At 40.5% G+C, this 20,612-nt stretch overlaps 1 protein-coding gene across 15 annotated transcripts in view; it reads left to right on the top strand.

Moving 5' to 3' along the window:
- EML6 (EMAP like 6) overlaps positions 1-20,612 on the top strand; it is a 251,024-nt gene that overhangs the window by 172,160 nt on the left and 58,252 nt on the right. For all 15 annotated transcript variants that reach the window (XR_010149134.1, XR_010149136.1, XR_010149135.1 and 12 more), the window contains 5 exons: positions 2,684-2,825; positions 6,094-6,246; positions 6,421-6,552; positions 13,963-14,051; positions 19,755-19,931. Coding sequence is in view for 9 of the 15 variants with exons in the window: in XM_063789079.1 (XP_063645149.1) it covers positions 2,684-2,825; positions 6,094-6,246; positions 6,421-6,552; positions 13,963-14,051; positions 19,755-19,931 (693 nt within the window). In the remaining 6 variants the exon portion in view is untranslated. The remainder of the gene's footprint in view (positions 1-2,683; positions 2,826-6,093; positions 6,247-6,420; positions 6,553-13,962; positions 14,052-19,754; positions 19,932-20,612) is intronic.

The following is a 20,612-nucleotide window of genomic DNA, read 5'->3' as shown; positions in this document are numbered from 1 at the left end:
AACTAGGCTGGAGATGCATCCTTGAGGCAATGATGTCTTTGTTCTCCAGCTGTTCTTGCTTTTGTTGTTTTCTTCCAAACTAAATCTTTTTTTTTCTGGCCATAACTTCTAATTTAATTTTACTGAAAAGTATTTATTTACTTTTTAATCTCCAAATGTTTGAGAATGTAAATTGTTTCCATGTATGCTATATTGCTAGATATTTTAGAAGATTTATGCCCCAATATGATTTAAATAATACTGTAAGATCTAAACTTTGTTTTCTCTCTTACTTTGTTACACTTGAGGTAGTTTGGTTTAAATATGTTTTATGCTTGATTAAGGCTTTTCACTTCTTAATTCTCTACAATTCTATTCTTTCCTATGTTTGTTTCTATTGCTCTAATAAGAAAAATAACCACAGCAATCATATATTGAGCACCTACTCTGTGTCAGGCAATACCGTTGTACAACATTTGTCTCATCTCCACAACAGATTGGCTCTGTTACATTGTTTTATAGATGAGGGACCTAAAGCCCAGAAAATTACCCACAGTCACATGCTAAGAACTGCAGAGCTGGGATTCCAACCAAGGTTTGCCAGAGCCCTTTTTCACCTCACCAGGCTGTTCCCCACATCTCTTAGCTTGGACACTGCAGGAAAGCCCCTGAGCTATGGGGTGGCTGGTTGAGCTGCTGGAAGCTTCAGACCAGATGTTAGTTACCATCTTTGCCACCTACATGTGTACCATTCTCTCCCTTTTTTTTTTAGCATCTTTTTTTCATCTTCTGCTCTCTCATTTGCTATTTCCTCTTAGGTGGAACTCATTATTTCAGTTCAGTCAATGTTTGTTGGGCTCCTGCCCAGGTCTGCTCTGTGCTGTGTATATGTGCAGTGGAATAAGGGCTTCCTGCTTGCCCAGGACCGTGTCACAGTCCTGTTCTGAGAGACGATAGAGACAGCAAGGGAAAGTGAAGGAACTGTAGAGGCAGTGTGAGTGAGACAATTGGCTGTCCTGCCGGAAGAAGATTTTAGAACCACTTTGCCAGTTTTGGTGGCACGGCAATCCAATCACAGTTGGAATAGACTGCTTATTTTTTAAGAGAAAATAAGGTTGGGGGAGGGGAGAATGGCAGGTGATGGGTTGTGGCATTTCCCGTCATGTGTGCTTTGAAGCAGTCAGCTCGCAGTTGTACAGCTGTTTATGATCAGCTTTGTGGGTGATCAGCAGCAAAGCAGGATCCTAAGCCCATTTCCTTGAGCCATTCAAGGTCCTTCAAGCCTGCCTCGCTTACTGTCCGATCCTGTGTTACACGGGGATTAAAATAAACAGATTAAGGAAATACAATTTTGATGTCAATATAAGGCAGTGGTTTAAAAGGATCTCTGGGTCCCACAATCCTGTTCTTAACTAAAATACACAAAGGGGCTCAGTCTATAGAAGAGCTTCAAGCAGAGTCAGTCTGGGAAGATGTGAGGTTGACCCCTGAGCTGTACCCTGACTGTGACTCTGGGGCTGGGAGGCTTCCAAAGAGAAGGCTAGAAAACTGGGGATGTAGGGTGTCCTCAAATCCAATAAATTCAAAAACAATGTCTGTATCCTTCAGCCCTCATTTTCTCATATTTGAATGTCAGCTGTATTTGGAACTTTATATCTTCTGCCAAATTACTGTTTTGCTCAAATAGCTTCTCAGTTAAATTGGAATCATCCAATTTCTCTTTGGAAAGCCACCTGTTCCCCAAAGCATTCCAGCTACAAACACCTTTCAGATGCCTGTGTGTGGGCTTCCTTTTTGCTTTACTAAGCAAAGCCTTTTTGTAATTAGCCATTAAAAAGCAAAAATTCAGTAAACAGTTAATCTGGTCTGTTTTATTGCTCTGTAGCACTAATCTTTACACACTGCATTGTAGAGTGAAAAATTATGAGAATCAAATTCATTTTCTCCCTGTTAAGTGTTGGTTATAAAAAAAATACTGCTTTATCTTAGTTATTATTCTAAGCCAGCCAAGTGTGTTTGTGATAAGATAAAGATATATGGAATTGGTCCAGTGCTTATTAAGCACCTTTCAGTTTTTGATGTTCATTGTTGGCACATGAACAGACCAATTTGTGAACAGACGCAGAACCTGGGCTACACCGAGGACGCTTGAAATGAAAATTTAGCTTCCTTTACTTCTGCTCTGCCGAATGCTACACATTCAAAGGACTAAAATTGCACAAATAATTAGAATATTGCTCTTCAATTTCACTGACATGAATGGGTCGTACCTGCGTATTTTAGAATATGATTTAACTGAAGGAAGTGGTTTGTGTCCTTGTGATTAAGCTGCTTTACTAGGAGGGTACGTATATACTATGTTTATTTAGTATGAAACAACAGAAAAGCAGGCATTTCACCATTTACCTGGATGTTTCTAAATGGAAAGATGTTTGGCATCATATAAACAAAACCAATAAGCAATGAGTTCATGTTTTGCTTTGCAAATGAATGATTTAGCATCGTGTAGGTCTAGCTGTAGATTCAACTTTAAATGAAAAAATTATTTCGGGTGATCATTTTGGTTCAAGGAAGCTCAAAGTGTGTTTATTCCTATTTGTGCTTTTTTGTGATACTCTTGGACTGAATATGTAGCACCAGGCTAAAGAAGGGCTAGCCAAACAGCATAAGTAGAGTTTATGTTGCCCCTTTTCCTCTCCCACAGGGGCACATGGAAGGAGAAGTGTGGGGGTTGGCAGCTCACCCTCTCCTGCCCATCTGTGCAACAGTGAGCGATGATAAAACACTTCGCATCTGGGAACTATCTGCCCAGCACCGTATGCTGGCAGTACGGAAACTCAAAAAAGGTACATAACACCACCTTACACATCTGTCAGAGTATTTACAAGTAACAGAATGTGTCAGATTTATTCACTCACTTAATTAATATTTACTGAGGGCACGTGTTATATGCCCATAAATATGCTTGGCAATGAGAATTTTATATTGGTTGCTACAGTCATAACTAAGCACATGTAGAATTATTCCAGAAGGCTGGCCTAATCCAGCTCCATTTTTCACTTCATTTTCCTTGCACTGCACAGATATTTGCCACCTGGGGGCAATATGTCCTTCCTCTTCTCATTGAGAGCTGTGGGAGTCAATTGAAATTCATCAGCTTTTAAAGAATGCTATTTATTTTGTAACAGTCTCCAGAACTTATTTTATGACTTGAAAACAAACGTCAATTATATAGAAATATAATACTTAAGAAATGAGTAAATATGTCTTGAACACCTAAATGCACTAGAACTATGAGGTGTACTGAGAGGTACAAATTCAGCAAACATTTATTAAGTAGCTTCTGTGTGGCAGGCACAGGGGATCCCATGATGAATGGTCCCATCTCTAGTGTCAGAGATAGACAGGACTTGAACAGTCTCAGCAACATATCCATTCAAATTGGGTAATTCGAGGAGAGTCTTTAAAATGGGACTATTTATATAAAGGGATGGGGAAGGTATGAGGAAATGACCAGGGATAGTGCAGCGCTATGCAGCTAGTAATGGCGGCTGCTCTCACTGGCCCTGGGCATGAAGGGACAGGAGGAGAGGACAATTGCTGCAACCTTGAATATGAGAGCCACATGAGATGGCAGCCTGAGAGAAGCCACGACTGATAGCAGGGGACTCTGCCAGCATGCAGTGACCCTGCGGGAGGCAGCCAGGGAAATAAATGGCCCAGCCTCCCTGTTCTTCCTCCATCTCTCTAATTTCCCACCTGTGCTCCCCGTTGGCCAAACTCAACCAGAAACCAGAGGACAAGGGAGCCCATTGATGCTCTCCATGCAGACCAGCTTCAGGCACAGAGCAGGGTGGACAAGGGCAAAAAGGGGATGTGAAAGGACAAACTAAAGATATTTGGCACAAAGTACCCTGGAGCCTCAGAGGACATCTACTGCTTGGAAATGCTTCATCAGAGAGGTGACGAGCTGAGGCTTGAAGGATCTGTAAAAGTTCTTAAGAGGGAAGGATGAAATTGGGGTCTGACCCTAAAATATTTGTACTGAGTAATTTTATAAGCAGACATGAGGATTGTATTCTAGGGTAATAAAACGAAGAAAGGTGTCAAAACAGTAGTAACAATAGTGATGGTGGCTAATATGGCTGAGCCAGCAACTATGCCAGCTCTTTCCATGTAGTCTTTGTAGGAACCCCATGAGTAAGGCTATTATTACTGCCACTTACAAATCAGAAAACTGAGGCACAGGAAGCTTAATTAGTTTGCACATTTAGTAGGTAATGGAACCAAATTCAAACCCATGCAGTGTGACTGTGAGAACACACCCGTGGCCACTGCTTAACACTATTTCCCTCTGCCGTGTTGCCTGTCTTTACACTAGGCTCCTGGGGATTGGTAAATGGTGGAGGCAGGATTTCCCAGATCTAAGTCCAAAGCCCATGCTCTTAATCACTACAGGCTAGAATCATTTTGGCTACTAGTTTATATTGGGGGAATGATAGGCCAAGTCCTCACTGTGAAGGACTTGAATGTCAGTGAATGGACTTTATTCTCTAAGTTAAAAATTAGTTGAAAAGAACAACTATTGACCCATCTTAGATAGGATAACCATTCAACCCAGTTTACCCCTGTTGTTCTGGTATAATTATTAATAGCTTTCCTTTTCACTCTCAAACGTGTCTTGGTCTGTACGATAGATTGTGATTAACCTAATCTTGATGATGCTCTTCAAGGGCAGGCTTGTATTTTCATTGTCTCAGTACTGGCACGTCAGTTTTGAGTACAAACACAGCTTTCAGCATACCATGAACAGAGGAGTTGGTAAAGAGGCTCGGTATTAAATGCCCTGGCACAAGGCCACCTGGCTGTCCTATCCCTGGGGTGTGCTTACAACTCTCGACAGTAAGAATGGTGGCAGAGGGTAGGCATGTTCTTGAATCAGTTTCCTTTTAGACATACCTTTGCAAAGTCCATGCTTCTGATTCAGAAATGTCTTTGTGACCCTACAAAGCAGTAGAGAACATGGTTCATGGAGCACCATCCCCCTAGTGCCAATTAGTTTTCCAGAAACCCCTTGGGAGAATGTTCAGATTCCATTCTTCGCATGACAGAAGAGGCAAGAACAACATCTTTCACCTCTAGAGTTATGCATTACAATCCGTGGATCAGAGAATTGGAGCAACTAAAAGAATGAGGTCCTCTAAAGCAAGTTGTATGTAAGGCTTAATATTTAAAAAAAATGGTTTCTGGAAATTTTATTATAGAACTCCTATTCTTAAATATTACCTCTTTTCTTCGAAGCAAAGATACTGGTCCTATTAACCCTATACTCCTTTTCTCCATTTACCCCACTTATTTTTTGGAAACCCCAGGTATTTAAATACTCATAAATGTATGAATAAACCTCATGGAAGTTGAAAATGTATTTTTGATATTATGATCTTTTTCCTTGGACTTGGGGAGAAGAGATATTTAATTTTATTTTCTTGAGACAGGGTCTCCCTCTGTCATCCAGTCTGGAGTGCCATGGCATGATCACTGCTCACTGCACCCTCCACCTCCAAAGCTCAAGTGATCCTTCCACCTTGCCTCCTGAGTAGTTGGAATTACAGGCATGTGCCACTATTCCTGGCTAATTTTTGTATTTTTTGTAGAGATGGGATTTTGCTACGTTGCCCAGGCTGGTCTTGAACTCCAGGGCTCAAGCAATCCACCTGCCTTGGCCTCCCAAGGTGCTGGGATTACAGGCATAAGCCACTGCACCTAGCTTATTTCTTTACTTTTTGTACAGGGTGGGTTTCGCCTCTACAAAAAATAACTTTTCAACTAATTTTTAACCTATGGAATGTGGCCCAGACTGGTCTCGAACTCCTGGGCTCAAGAGATCCACCTGCCTCGACCTTCCAAAGTGCTGGGATTACAGGCATGAGCTGCTGCGCCCAGACAAGAGGTGTCTTAAATTATGAAGTTTTAGTTCTCACAAGTGTAGTGTCAATTTAAAGGCAGTCACGTGTCCATACATAATGCACATCATCAGATTTCTTCATCTTTTCATGTGATTTGCTTGACAGTGAAGTTTTGGGTAATAAGTGTTTTTTGTGGATTCTTCTGTAGGTGGAAGATGCTGTGCCTTTTCCCCTGATGGGAAAGCCTTAGCGGTTGGCTTGAACGATGGGAGTTTCCTGGTGGTAAATGCTGACACTGTTGAAGACATGGTCTCTTTCCATCACAGAAAAGAAATGATCTCTGATATTAAGTTTTCAAAAGGTGAAGATGACAGCAGATACTTTTTAAAATAGCACAGTCTTGGGACAAAAAATTATAAGAATGAACTATTTCAAATGCTTCTTTGACCATTTTCCCACTTTTAAAATACTAAGTTCCTGGAAGTAAATTCCTATATAAAATGCTTTGGTGTTAACCCCACATTTTTCTTTACAGATACGGGAAAATACCTTGCCGTGGCATCCCATGATAACTTTGTGGATATTTACAACGTACTTACAAGCAAAAGGGTTGGCATCTGTAAAGGTGCTTCTAGTTATATTACACACATTGACTGGGACTCTAGAGGTAAAGTATGTTGTGGCTTTTAAAGTAGAATTTCTGTGTTTAAAAAATGTCCATTTATGCGTTGTTTCTAGAGAGAATGGCAGTTGAGTGTTAGAAATGGGAAAGGGGAATCCCACAACAATATAAACGACTGTAATTTTACAACCCAGAGGCAGCTGCTGCTAACATTTTGAATACTTTTTCCATCTTTTTATGCTTAAGATTATTATTGTCACTATTGATTCAAGCCATTGAGTTTTAAGACAGTTAAAGATACATGATGCCTTTTGTTATCATAGCAAGCCACCACCTCACCTTTAGTTGGGAGTGCTTTCTCCTTGTCTTGGGTCCCCTCGTCCTACTCCTGGCTGGTTTCCCTTTTCCACCCAAAGCTCCACCTCTTGGAGAACCGCCCAAAAAGGCTCAAGCAAATTTCCTCCTCCAGCAGAGGTAGAAATCTACATTCAGCCTGCCTAAAATTTCTCTGCTCTATAAAACTCCCAACCTACTCCTACCTCCTCCAAGTCATGCCCACAAATGCCATGAGGATTTGTCTATTTAATAAATCTAGCTTTTATGGTGTTGCGTAGTCTTAAGCTAGCAAATGTGGAGGCTCTGGAAGTGAGTAAGACATGGTTTCTGCTCCCTGTGGAGTTTATAATTGAGTGAGGGAGATACTTATCCATAAATAATACAAGAGCACAAAATGGGTACCGTGTGAGTAAGCAATGGTGAGTCACAAGGGAAGTGGTGAGCAGGGACTCCGAATGGGCCATGGCAGCATTCAGTACCCAGGGTGGAACATTGCATTATAGGGTGAGTCACTTGTAAATCCTATCCTCAAGACCCGGCTGATGTTGAGAGTCTGGAGCGGGTACTTGGGAATGGACAGCATTCCCACCTTCAGAGACATTGTAGTCCACTGTGGTAGAGAAGCACCAAGCCCAATGTATGCTCTGAGGGAAAGCTCCTTGGAGGTAATCCACAGAGCCTCTGTAGAAGGGAGTGACCTTTGAGGTTGATCTTGAGAGATAAGGAGAAATCCACCAGATAGCGCTATCAAGGAAGAGCCATTCCAGGCAAAAAGAATATGGCATATGAAGAGTGAAGGTGGGAAGAACCAGGGGGTGATGAAGAAATAGAAGTGCTCAGTGGCTGAGGGTGTGAAGGGAGGGGAATGTGGAGACACAGGCTGGGATAGAGCAGAAGTTTCATGCTGAACTGTGTACTTGTAGGCACTATGTAACTCTGAGGGATGTAGCGTGGGGCATTCCCTCCCATCTTGGGGAGAAGAAGTGAGCCTGGAGTTGGAGCAATCAAATTAATCAGGAGAACGATGATGAAGGCCTCTGCCAAAAAGGTTATTTCAGAGTATTTCTTGGAGTAGTGGCCATAGACCAGGACTTGGAAACCCTTCTGCCTGGCAGGTATTTAGTTGTAACTATACTTGCCACACTGGAATTTGGACTTTATTTCAGCTTTACAACATTCAGGAGTTTTATACGGTGCAGTAGATAGAGAAAAGAGCATGCGATGCATTGCATTTATACAAGGTACAAGTCCCAACAAGGGCAAAGGGAGATCAGATAAGTCTGTTTCGCTTTCATGTCAGGGCAGTGCCAGCCAGACAAAGTGCCGAGGGCTTCGACCGGCATTTATGACCAGGCAGGGCACTATGGCTTATCTAGGAACTGGTGAGGCCGATGAAAGCAGCTGCTTCTCAGACCCTTCTTTGATATTCTCTGCTTTTTTTTTTTTTAAAGCAGTGATTTCTCCCTATTTATTATCTTGCTATTCTCTTGCCAGGTAGAATAGGGTCTGATTAACTTTATTTAGAATCACACACACACACACACACACACACACACACACACACACACACACACACAAAATACCTGATACAATACGTGAAATCCCACCACTCAATGACTATTAGGGATTAAAACCATTATTGTTTCTATTACGGAGTGAGGAGTCCAGAGAAAAGAGGGTATATATAGAGTAAATTTTGACTGGGAATATTTCTTAATTATTTTGAATTGTGAAGTACACATAACAAAAATGTACCATTTTAATCATTTTTTAAGTGTACAGTTCAAGGATGTTAAAAACATTGACACTGTTGTGCAACCATCACTGCCTCCATCTCAGAATTCTTTTCATCTTGTAATACTGATGACATTCCCATTAAATGATAACTTTTCATTTCCCCAACACCTGGCATCTACCATTTTACTTTCTGTCTCTATGAATGTAACCACTCTAGGTACCTCGTATAAGTGGAATCATACAGTATTTGTCTTTCTATAATGGGCTTATTCCACTTAGCATAATGTCCTCAAGATTCCTCCATGTTGTAGCGTGTGTCAGAATTTCCTTACTTTAAAGACTGAATGTTTCATTTTATGTATAGACTGTATTTTGCTTATCTATTTGTTGAGGGGCACCTGTGTGGCTGCCACATTTCAGCCACTGTGAGTGATGCTGCTATGAACATGGATGTACAAATGTATCTTCAAAACCCTGCTTTCAAGTATTTGAGGTATATGCCCAAGGGTGTAATTGCTGAATCATATGGTAGTTCTATTTTTAACTTTTTGAGGAATTACTATACTGTTTTCCATAGCAGCTCTACCATTTTATATTCCCACCAGTTGTACACAAGGGTTCAAATCTCTCCACATCTTTGCCAAAGCTTATTTTATGTGTTTATTTTGATAATAGCTTTCCTAATGGATATGAAGTGTATCTCATTTTGGGTTTCATTTGCGTTTAGGGAGTTTGTTTGTTCTTAATTCTGCAAATGTATAGGCCCTGTGTCAGATGCTGGGGATATAAAGAGAAGTAAGTCCCAGATAGAAAGCACAAGATCTCGGCCAGGATCAGGGGGATGCTGCTGTGGAGGGGCCTGGGGGAAGGTCTGTGTAAAGTCCCTCAATATGGAGCCATCACTTGGTGGAAAGAGAAGCAAACCTCCCTATTTCCATAATCTTGCCCGAGGCCAGCCTCCTAGAGCTCAGGATGCTGAGGGAGGCTCCTGGGAATGAGCAGGAGAGGAGTGGAGTCAAAGGTCTTTGAAAAGCCACCATGCCTCTCATTGTAAGGGTCCCTGCAGGCAGGTGAGGGGGTCAGACCAAGTGCTTTCTGTGGATTGAGAGTAGTAGAGACACTTCTGATTTTTAGGGAGGAATTACACCATCTGGAGAATAAGAGCAAGAATACCTGTGAATCTTCCTTGATCTAACTCCACTAGCCATGAGACATGTGTCATCCTGATATTCCTGCATTCCCAACAGCCCAGTCCCCAAAATGCCTGATCTCGAGAATGTGCCATGCTGCCTCAAGACCAGCCTAGCTTTCACAGCAGGGGCCTCCAGAGTCTGGCAAGGTTGAGAGCAGAATTTAGAAGCAGGGATCTGTTTCATGCCTTTGATCCTGTCGAAAATAGTGAAAGCATTTGCCAGAGCCAGCTGGCTTCTCAGGGTGGGGGATGGCACAGCCGCCAGCTTCAGCAGCCTCTTGTGCCCATGGCAACTACAGGTCCTTGGAAAACCAAAAAGTGCACTGGGCTTTTGCAGGAACATCAGCTACCCCTGAATGAAAGCTCCAGCATGGAATGCTTGAGAAAGAAAAAATGTATGGAGGGAGAGAAAACATAGAAAGGATATTTTCTAAATGCTATAAGCTCATTTTTAGAAATATCAGGCTATAACATCCTTTACAAATTAACAATTTGAAGGCTGGGCACGGTGGCTCACACCTGTGTTCTCAGCACTTTGGGAGGCTGAGGTGGGTGACCTGAGGTGAGGAGTTTGAGGCCAGCCTGGCCAAAATGGTGAAACCCCATCTCTACTAAAAATACAAAAATCAGCCAGGTGTGGTGGCGGGCGCCTGTAATCCCAGCTACTTGGGAGGCTGAGGCCAGGAGAATCGCTTGAACCGGGAGGCAGAGGTTGCAGGGAGCTGAGATTGCACCACTGCACTCCAGCCTGGGTAACAGAGCGAGACTATGTCTCAAAAAGTAATAATAAAAATGACAATTCGAGCCATAATAGGACATTTCATTCCCATTTTTATTGCAGATGGCCTGATACTTGGTATATTTAGTACCAATTGTTAGAATTATTCTAACTTGTAAATTATATAGCAGCTGGGATGATGTATGTGGATCACTTTGTGGGTTGCAAAGCTCTATGGTACCCGCAAGATGTGTGATGTAAGGACATGGGTGTCTTTCAGTTTTTAATCTGTGTGAGCAGATATTTCCAGTGAATAAAAATGTGATTCTGAAAGGATTACTGTTATTCAAGAGCAATTATAAATGCAAACAGAGTTTTTGTTCTTGCTTCTGCTCCTCATCCTCAGAATATGTCAGTGGTGAGATAGATAGATTAGATAGATTAGATAGATTAGATTAGATAGATAGATAGATAGATAGATAGATAGATAGATTAGATAGATAGATAGATAGATAGATAGATAGATAGATAGATATCACAGCAGGCGGAGAGAAAAAGGAGTGGTGACCTAAATATTTCCTCATGCTTAAGAAATGTGTATTAGCAGCAGTAAAGAAAATTTTGGTTTTAAAAAAATACCCTTAATTATTCCTTCCTAATAGAAGAATAGCTTTTTGGTTAGGTTTTTTCTTCTTGACATCCTTGATTGCAAAGGACAGAAACCCACTCAAACCAGCTTAAACTTTTTTTTTTTTTTGAGACAGGGTCCCACTCTGTCACCCAGGTTGGAGTGCTGTGTTGCAATCTCAGATCACTGCAATCTGTGCCTCCCGTGCTCAAGAGATCCTCTCACATCAGCCTCCCAAGCAGCCGAGACCACAGGTGCCTGCCACCATGCCCGGCTAATTTTTTTCTGTATTTTTAGTAGATATGGGGTTTCACCATGTTGCCCAGGCTAGAAACCAGCTTAAATTTTAAAATAATAATAACAGATGAGTTTATTGGAAAGATACGGAGATATTTTATAGAATCCAAGAGCAGGAAAGAACACCTGCCAAGGAACTGACTTTAGCAATGAACTAGAAAACGCACAGAAACCAAGCAAGCAGTTCCTCTCCCCTCCTCTCCCACTCTTAGGCAGCTAGTTTCAGCATCCACTGCTCTTCTGGGTCTTATCTCTGCCTTTGACCCCTCTCTCTGCACAAGCAGCCTTTCTCTACTTCATCTGCACATGGCCCAGTCTCGGCTGCCCCAAAATGCCACCCACAGGCCCAAAGTCCACATCTCATCCCTGTAGGCACCAACTGATTCAGCCTCTCAGATTCCATTTTCCCAAGAGAGAATTTTGATTACCCAGCCCAGTGTGAGCCTGGCCCCTCCAGGATCAACATCTGCCCCCAGAGTATAAACATGACCGCGGGGGCAGTTCTCAGGGAAGGGGCATGGGCTAGATAGGGACCCTACAAGTTGTCTACAATGCTACACAGCACTTACGGTACTTGTCTATGTGTTTAGATTCTCGAATATTTTTGCAATCATAAATTACCTCACTGAGAGATTTTTCTCGTTTTTGGTTTTAAGTGAAGTATGATCTTTGAAACTATCGTGTAAAGTGAGTTGTTGGGATTTATCTGAGAATTACAGTCCTCTGAATTATCTTAGTATCTCATGGCCAAATATCATCTAAAATTAGCCATATTCAAAGAATGTGTTCACTGAATAACTGTCCACGTGCTTTGTCATTTGCAATCACTCTTGAGTGTCCTAAAAATAGAATTACTTTACCGATGTATTTAGTTCATCGGAAAAGTATTGGTTACTCATTTTCTTATAATTCTAAATAGTCAAAGATAACTAACTCCCTTTTTTCTTTTCTCACTTACATATATTCAGCCATAAAGTCAGAAGATGTGCCCATTTCAGGGTACACATTTTCAGATATATTTGCTCAAGTCAAGGAAAAATCCCCTAATCACTGTGTTATAATTCACCAAATTAGAAATGATTAAAGTTGTCAGTTTAGAAACGAGAGAACCTTATTTTTAGTCACGTAGAAGTAGATCTACAACTTCTTAAGATTAGCCAAGCTAGGCTGAGCATGGTGGCTCATGCCATATAATCCCAGCACTTTGGGAGGCCGAGGTGGGCAGATCACCTGAGGTCAGGAGTTCAAGACCACCCTGGCCAACATGATGACTCTCTGTCTCTACTAAAAAATACAATTAGCCAAGCGTGGTGGTGGGTGCCTGTAATCCCAGCTACTCAGAAGGCTGAGGCAAGAGAATCGCTTGAACTTGAGAGGCAGAGGTTGCAGTGAGCCAAGATTACACCACTGCCCACTGCACTCCAGCATGGGTGACAGAGTGAGACTCCATCTCAAAAAAAAAAAAAAAAAAAAAGATTAGCCAAGCTAGATTTCAGATCAAGGCGGTGCCTATTTAAATGCTAAAGAACACGATCTAAACCAAAAAGTTCTTATTTTGGTATTATTTTTCTAAGAAAGATATTTCAAAACTACTAGATATACATAGTTATGGGAAAAAACGAAAGGAGAAATGTATATGTACACTGAATTATTTATAGGTGAAATATTATGATGTCTGAAATTTGCTTCAAAATAATCTAGGGTGGAGGTTCATGAAACAGGGTTGGCCATGTGTTAATAGCTGTTGAGGCTGGACAGTGGGCATACAGGGGTTCTTTATACTCTTCTTCTATACATGTTTGAAACTTTCCATAATATTTAAAAAATGGCAAAAATACTGGAACATAAATACCTTGAGTCATTTACATTTTAAGCCTTACAAGATTGTTGCCATTGTAGGAGGAGAATTAGGAAATCTAACCTTTTTCAACGTCAAATCCAAGATTATAATTGTACATCAGACTGAAAGACTATTTTTGCCCAACATTTTCCTTGGGGAAAGTCCTGGATTTCTTTGCAAATGTTCAAGTAAGACCAGAGGGTGGGGAAGGAATGAGCATTTATAGTTTGTGTGTTCTGTTTCTAAACTTTAAAGGCAAATTTAGAACTCAGTCCTAAGTAAATGTGAATGCTCACAGTAAGTGTTTTATTTCTAATTGCCATAATCTTCCAATGACATAATTCTTGCCAACACAGTTTGCTGAGAGGCAACTGGGAAAAACAGGGGGAAAACTGATTTTTCTCAGGCTTTGGAAAACTATATTTTCAGTGCAGCAGAGTAAAACATATCAAGCTTTATTCTTCTGTTATTTGAAGGATGTTCAAGGTCAAATATTATGAAGCCCATATTCTAAAAATCACAGCTTTGGGGTTTGTACCACATCATGTAATTGGCTGTACATGCCCTTCTGAATAATTCAAAATGTATTTACTCAATTTATGAGACTTTGATTAAAATGAATCAAAATAGCACCCATGCTTCTCATTTTATAATAAAGAGATAAAGTCAAATTTTAATTGTCTCTCTACTTCGTTCTGTCGTAACAGGAAAATTATTGCAAGTTAATTCAGGTGCCAAAGAACAACTTTTTTTTGAAGCTCCAAGAGGCAAACGGCATATAATAAGACCTTCAGAGGTAATAATCATACACAAAGATTTTTAAAGATATTTTGTGAAGATTTAATACGTGCATTTTAATAAAACCTATCACGTTAACTACTAATATGGATTGTATTTACTATACCTTTAAGTTTGATCATGTCTTGAATCTGATTGCCTAATCTGGTTTCCAGGTTCCCAGAACATATGGATTTATCACACCACTGGTGTAGCAATGTACAGTTGGTGCTCTGCTTAATTTTTCTCTGCCTGAAGACAATGAATAAGCTAGCAATTTGGATGTTATATATTCCTTTTTCCATTTGACATGTCATTTTGTGCAAAGCTTTTTATGAACATATGTTTTGAAACATGTTTTCTCAATGGTTATTTGTAATTATGAACATTATTATCTGTAACAACAGAATTTTTTTTTTTTTGAGGTAGAGTCTTGCTCTTTTGCCCAGGCTGGAGTGCAGGGGCACCGTCTTGGCTCACTGCAACCTCCCCCTCCCAGGTTAATGTGATTCTCCCACCACAGCCTCCCGAGTAGCTGGGATCATAGGCATCTGCCACCACACCCAGCTAATTTTTTTATTTTATTTTTTTAGTAGAGATGGGGTTTCCCCATGTTGGCCAGGCTGGTCTCGAACTCCTAACCTCAGGTGATCCGCCCACGTCAGCCTCCCAAAGTGCTGGGATTACAGACGTGAGCCACCGTGTCCAGCCTGGAAATTATTTTTTGAGACAAAAACAATCTGCAATCTGACCATTGTATTGTATCAAACTGTTTTCTTTTTTCCATGTTTCCTCATGTCCTTAGCTACATACATGATTTTTTAGTTGCTGAAATCAAAGCCTAGATAAAATTTTTGAATCCCTAAACTAACACCTCTTGAAAGCTAGATGGCTTTTGTAGACGCGTACCTCTTTCAGGGTGTACACATAATGAGCCCTGGTCTAACTGTTGATGAGGATGAGGAAATATTGCTTCCTTAGAGGAAAAGGAGGTAAGGGTATGCCACTGAGTGGCAGGCATCTGCCTCTCCCTCGCTTCAGTTTGCCAGTATCTTAAACTGTCCCGGTATTGTAAGGTTCTCCCTAAGACATTTGGACACGTGTACATTTGCATTTTCATTGTTTGTAAAGGAAGTATATGTGTAGTACTTAAAAAATATACATCGTTATAGATCATGGCATTGTATTAATGGAAATTGTTCACTGAGAAATTTTGATCTCACTCCCCTCCCCAATTCCAATTTATTTGTCTCTGATCAGTCCTCTTTTTAACTTTTTTATATTGAGAAACTTATGGCCTTGAGTAAGAGGTATTTTTAATTACGTCATTCATTCACTGGTAATTTGTTGATTGCCAGATACTTTATATACCTTTATTTTTAATTTTAATTTCAGCTTTGATTTTAGATTCGGGGGTACATGCATAGGTTTGTTTCATGGGTCTATTGTATGACACTGAGGACTGGCATACAAATTATTGCATCACCCAGGTAGGGAGCACAGTACCTAGTAGATAGTGTTTTAGCCTTTGCCACCTCCTCTCTCTGCCCCCCAGTAATCCCCAGTATCTGTTGTTGCCACCTTCCTGTCTGTGTGTACCCAATGCTTTATTCCCACTCGTGAGAACATGTGGTATTTGGTATTCTGTTCCTGCGTTAATTCCCTTAATATAATGGCTTCTAGCTACATCCATGTTGCTGCAAAGAACATTATTTCATTATTTTTTATGGCTGCATAGTATTCGATGGTGTATATGTACCACATTTCCTTTATCCAGTTGGTCACTGATGGGCATCTTGGTTGATTCCATATCTTTGCTATTGTGAATAGTGCTGCAATGAATATATGAGTACATGTGTCTTTTTGGTAGAACAATTCCTTTTCTTTGGGGTATGTACCCAGTAATGGTATTGCTGAGTAGAATGGTAATTCTTTTTTAAGTTCTTTGAGAAATCTCCAAACTGCTTTCCACAGAGGCTAAACTAATTTACATTCCCACCAACAGTGAATAAGCATTCCCTTTACTCTTCAGCCTTGCCAGATTCTGTTTGTTTTTTTTTTACTTTTAATAATAGCCATTCTGAAGGGTGTGAGACAGCATCTTGTGGTTTTCATTAGCATTTCTCCAATGATTGGTGATAAACATTTTTTCACGTTTGTTGGCTGCTTGTATGTCTTCTTTTGAGATGTGTCTTTTCATATCTTTTGCCCACTGTTTTTTTTTAAGACCCTTTTCTAAGGGTCTTGCTGTATCACCCAGGCTGGAGGGTAGCGGTACCATCACGGCTCACTGTAACCTCGACTTGCCGGGCTTAGGTGATCTTCCTGCCTCAGTCTCCCGAGTAGCTGGGACTGTAGATGCACACCACCATGCCCAGCTAATTCTTGTATAATAGTTTTAGTAGAGCCAGGGTTTTGCCATGTTGCTCAGGCTGGTCTCCAACTCCTGTTGCCCTCTTTTTAATGGGGTTGTTTTTTGCCTGTTGACTTAAGTTCCTTTTAGATTCTGGATATTAGACCCTTTTCAGATGCATAGTTTGCAAATACTTTCTCCCATTCTGTAGGTTGTCTGTTTTCTCTGTGGATATTTTCTTTTGCTATGTGGAAGCCCTTTAGTTAATTAAACTCATCAAGTCTCATTTGTCAATTTTTGTTTTTGTTACAATTGCTTTTGAGGACTTAGTCATAAATTCTTTCCCAAGGCCGATGTCCAGAATGGTATTTCCTAGGTTTTCTTCTAGGATTCTTATAGTTTGAGGTCTTACATTTAAATCTCTAATACATCTTGAGTTAATTTTTGTGTATGGTGAAATGTAGGGGTCCAGTTTCGTTCTTCTGCATATGGCTAGCCAGTAATCCCAGCACCATTTATTTAACAGAGAGTCCTTTCCCCATTGCTTATTTTTGTTGACTGTGTCGAAGATCAGCTGGCTATAGGTGTGCAGCTTTATTTCTGGGTTCTCTATTCCATTGGCCTATATGTCTTTTTATACCAGTACCAGTCTGTTTTGGTTACTGTAGCCTTGTAGTATACTTTGAAGTCCAGTAATACGATACCTCTGGCTTTGTTCTTTTTGCCTAGAAATGCTTTGACTATTCAGCCTCTTTTTTGGCTCCATATGAATTTCAGAATATATACACCTATATTTTAATCCTCATAACAGCTTTACATGATAGTTGTCAATCTGGTTTTACAGATAAGAAAACTAAGGCTCTGTAAGGGCAAAAGACCTACAGCACTGTGATCTTAACCCAAAGGCATCTATGTGTGACTCCATGGCCTACACCATGAAGCCTCTCAATTTCTCCTGTGGATTTAAGTGTCATTTCACATCACTTCAGCTGTACTTTCCCTTCCTGTTTTAGTGCCCCCAAATAAGTATACTAAAATGAAATGTAATTTAACCAAATGGTAGAGGAGGATGAGGCTGGCTTGGAACAGATGAGCAATTATTATATAAAAGATAATGCACAAAAGGAAAATTCATGTTATAATGCTTCCCAAAGTGACAGGCTCTTGCTCTGAAGAGTTAATTTGTTACCCTGTGGTGCACATTTGTTACTCCAGAGGCTGATTCCTGATGATGTTGGTCGCAGAGTCCTTCCAAGTGATGCTTTCTTGGCCAACTTCCCTAGTAGTGCCGCTACTGAGAGCATTGAAGAGGTAGCTCATCGTGTTAGTCCCAATATTATAAGGCCCTTTGACTGAGCATGAGGGATTTTGGAAAATCTTTTTCAAAGAAGCAATTTTTTTTTTAAGAAACAATCATGGTAAACTAATAAAAAGCTTACCCAGCAAATTGTTAAAATATGACAAATGTTAAAATGCCCATTTCAAATCCCTCTGATACAAATGGTACAGTTAAAGCAGCACCATATTGGGAGGCAAACTCTCTGGAGCAAACCTCCCCCTTCGGCTTCCTAAGCGTGCTGTGACTGCAGTGATGTAACCTGTCTGTGGGCCTCAGTTGCTTCCTTTGCAAAATGATAACATGTCTACCTGAGGCAAGGTGCTAAGGAAGGGATCCCTTGAGGACTCTCCTTCCATCTTAGTTCCAGCATTTTCAACAAGTTTATTTAACCCTTTGGCATTGACGGATTATAGGTATCATTTTTAATGCTCCATTTTAAGTGCAATTTCTGTAGGTTCCAGCAAGTTCGACATTTGCTTCCCCTGGAGAACACGGTGCCCTGATCTGGCCAACAGTGTTGTGTTGGGGTGTCTGCCAGGGGAGCAATACCAGCTCCCTTTCCTTTCCTGCTGGGATGAGGCCAGCATCACTGTAGGGATTGCGAGTGGACTAGGAGAGTCTTAGAGATGGAATCTAGAATTTGGAAGGGAGTCAATGGCCAAAAGCATGCTTCCAGAACCAGCAAGGGATGGTTCCCTGCTTCTCTTCCTGTGAAGATTAGGTTAGGACATCATAAGGGGTTGAGGGACTCCAATTCTAAAACTGAGGTGATTTCTGGGGGAACCACCTTGAGTCACCTTGGTCTGTGTTCCTACCCGAGGCCCCCAAGTCACAGGACCAGATTCAGATTTTTGTTTCCACCTCTGTGTGCCTCCAAAAGAAACACACAAGATTAAATGAGGAGAAATTTGAGGGACTAACAAATGTATAGCACCTTACCACGTTGTGACTAAAACTCCTGGCTGCATCTTTATCTTGTAATTTCTCTTCTAAGCAATAACAACAAGCAGAAATTAGGCAAGGTACATTAGCAACGTGCAAAACAGTTTCAAATTCAAAAAGAGAGATCTGGGCTTTAATTTTAGCTACAGTTCTCTAATTTCTTTTACTCCAGTGCTTTCTCTAAAGAAACTGGAATATTAAGGTATAATAGCAGATGTTGAATGAAAGTAAATGAGATAAAATCTCCCAGGAAAGCCATAATGTTGTTGTTATTGTCTATTATTGTTTTAAGAAAATGGAAAGAAAAACCTCAGTCTTATCAGGATTTAACCTATACAAATTACAAATATTCTAGCCAAGAATTTCAGACGAAACAGTTTTAAAGGATAAAAGATTCATGGCAATAGAATATGAATAGCTCTTCAGATTTTTAAAGTAGTCTCTCTAGAGCATACAGGATATTAAGCTTGCTGCAGAATCTTATTACTTTTTCCTCCAAGGAAGCAGTCATGTTTTTTAAAGTTGTGTCTTGTAACTTTTTAAAATAATTGGCTAAATGATCATCTCCATTGATCAGCCTAGGTCAGTGATTCTCAACTGAGAGCAATTTTGTTTCCCAGGAACATTTGGCAATGCCTGGGGACAAGGGTATGCTACTGGCATCCAGTGGGCGGAGACCAGAGATGCTCTAAACATCCTGACACGCACAGGACAGTCCCAACAACAAAGAATTTTCCAGCCTAAGACATCAGTGCTGGCGTTGGGGAATCTGGATCCAGCTTATGGCTTATACAATGATAAATGTCTAGTTAAGAACTAAAATACCTTATTATTATCAAATTTCCACAATTTCAAAATGTTCATTTTATCTAGAGAAAAACATTTGGGTATTTGACTGCAGTGTTGGTTTCTTAAGACAATGCAAATAACCACTTTAAATATGCAACTTAGAATTTGTGTACCTCAGCACTCAACACAAATGCCTAATGTTGGCAAAGTAATTTAGAATTACTCAGGTGCAAACTGTTTCTTTTAAATAAAACAAACTAGGTTGTGCAAAAATATCATTCTCTTTCGTTCTTTTTCAGATCGAGAAGATAGAGTGGGACACATGGACCTGTGTCCTGGGGCCCACCTGTGAGGGAATCTGGCCAGCACATAGCGATATAACTGACGTAAATGCTGCCAGTCTTACCAAAGACTGTTCCCTTTTAGCCACTGGAGATGATTTTGGTTTCGTTAAGCTTTTTTCATATCCTGTCAAGGTAATATTGCATGTTTATTATCTTTACTTGCTCAGTCTCCTTAATAACCTTAAATATTGTATCTAAGTGCATTTTTTAAAATTTGAAGTCATAAGCAATTCACATTATCGGAGTATTATTTATGCTGTATAAAAACCTCCCTGACATTGTGTTTGAGTGACTAATTTCAGTGCAGTTCTCATGGCATAGAATTCTACCTTGAAAGGCCTTCAGTGGTCACCAAATCCAACATCTCACAAACTGCAAAGTAAGTGTTACCTTTACAACCTCACAGACCAGTGCCTTTCTAACTTTCATTAGGATACTTCCACAGATGAGGAACTTAATACCACACAGCACCCCAACTGATTTTTAAATACCTCCAATTGTTAAAACGTTTTTCTCTATCTTGAGCTGAATTCTTTTCTTTCCTTTTTTTTTTTTTTTTTTTTTTTTTTTTTTTTTTTTTTTTTGAGACGGAGTTTCACTCTGTTGCCCAGGCTGGAGTGCAGTGGCGCCATCTCGGCTGATTGCAACTTCTGCCTCCCAGGTTCAGGCAATTCCCTGCCTCAGCCTCCCGAGTAGCTGGATTACAGACACCTGCCACCACGCCAGACTAATTTTTGTATTTTTAGTAGAGACAGGGTTTCACCATCTTGACCAGGCTGGTCTTGAACTCCTGACTTTGTGATCCACCTGCCT

The sequence above is a fragment of the Pan troglodytes genome, chromosome 12 (genome assembly GCF_028858775.2).
Source record: "Pan troglodytes isolate AG18354 chromosome 12, NHGRI_mPanTro3-v2.0_pri, whole genome shotgun sequence".
Classification (NCBI taxonomy): Eukaryota; Metazoa; Chordata; class Mammalia; order Primates; family Hominidae; genus Pan; species Pan troglodytes.
The sequence above is the reverse complement of the archived record's forward strand: the minus strand, read 5'-3'. Positions and strand labels throughout refer to the sequence as shown.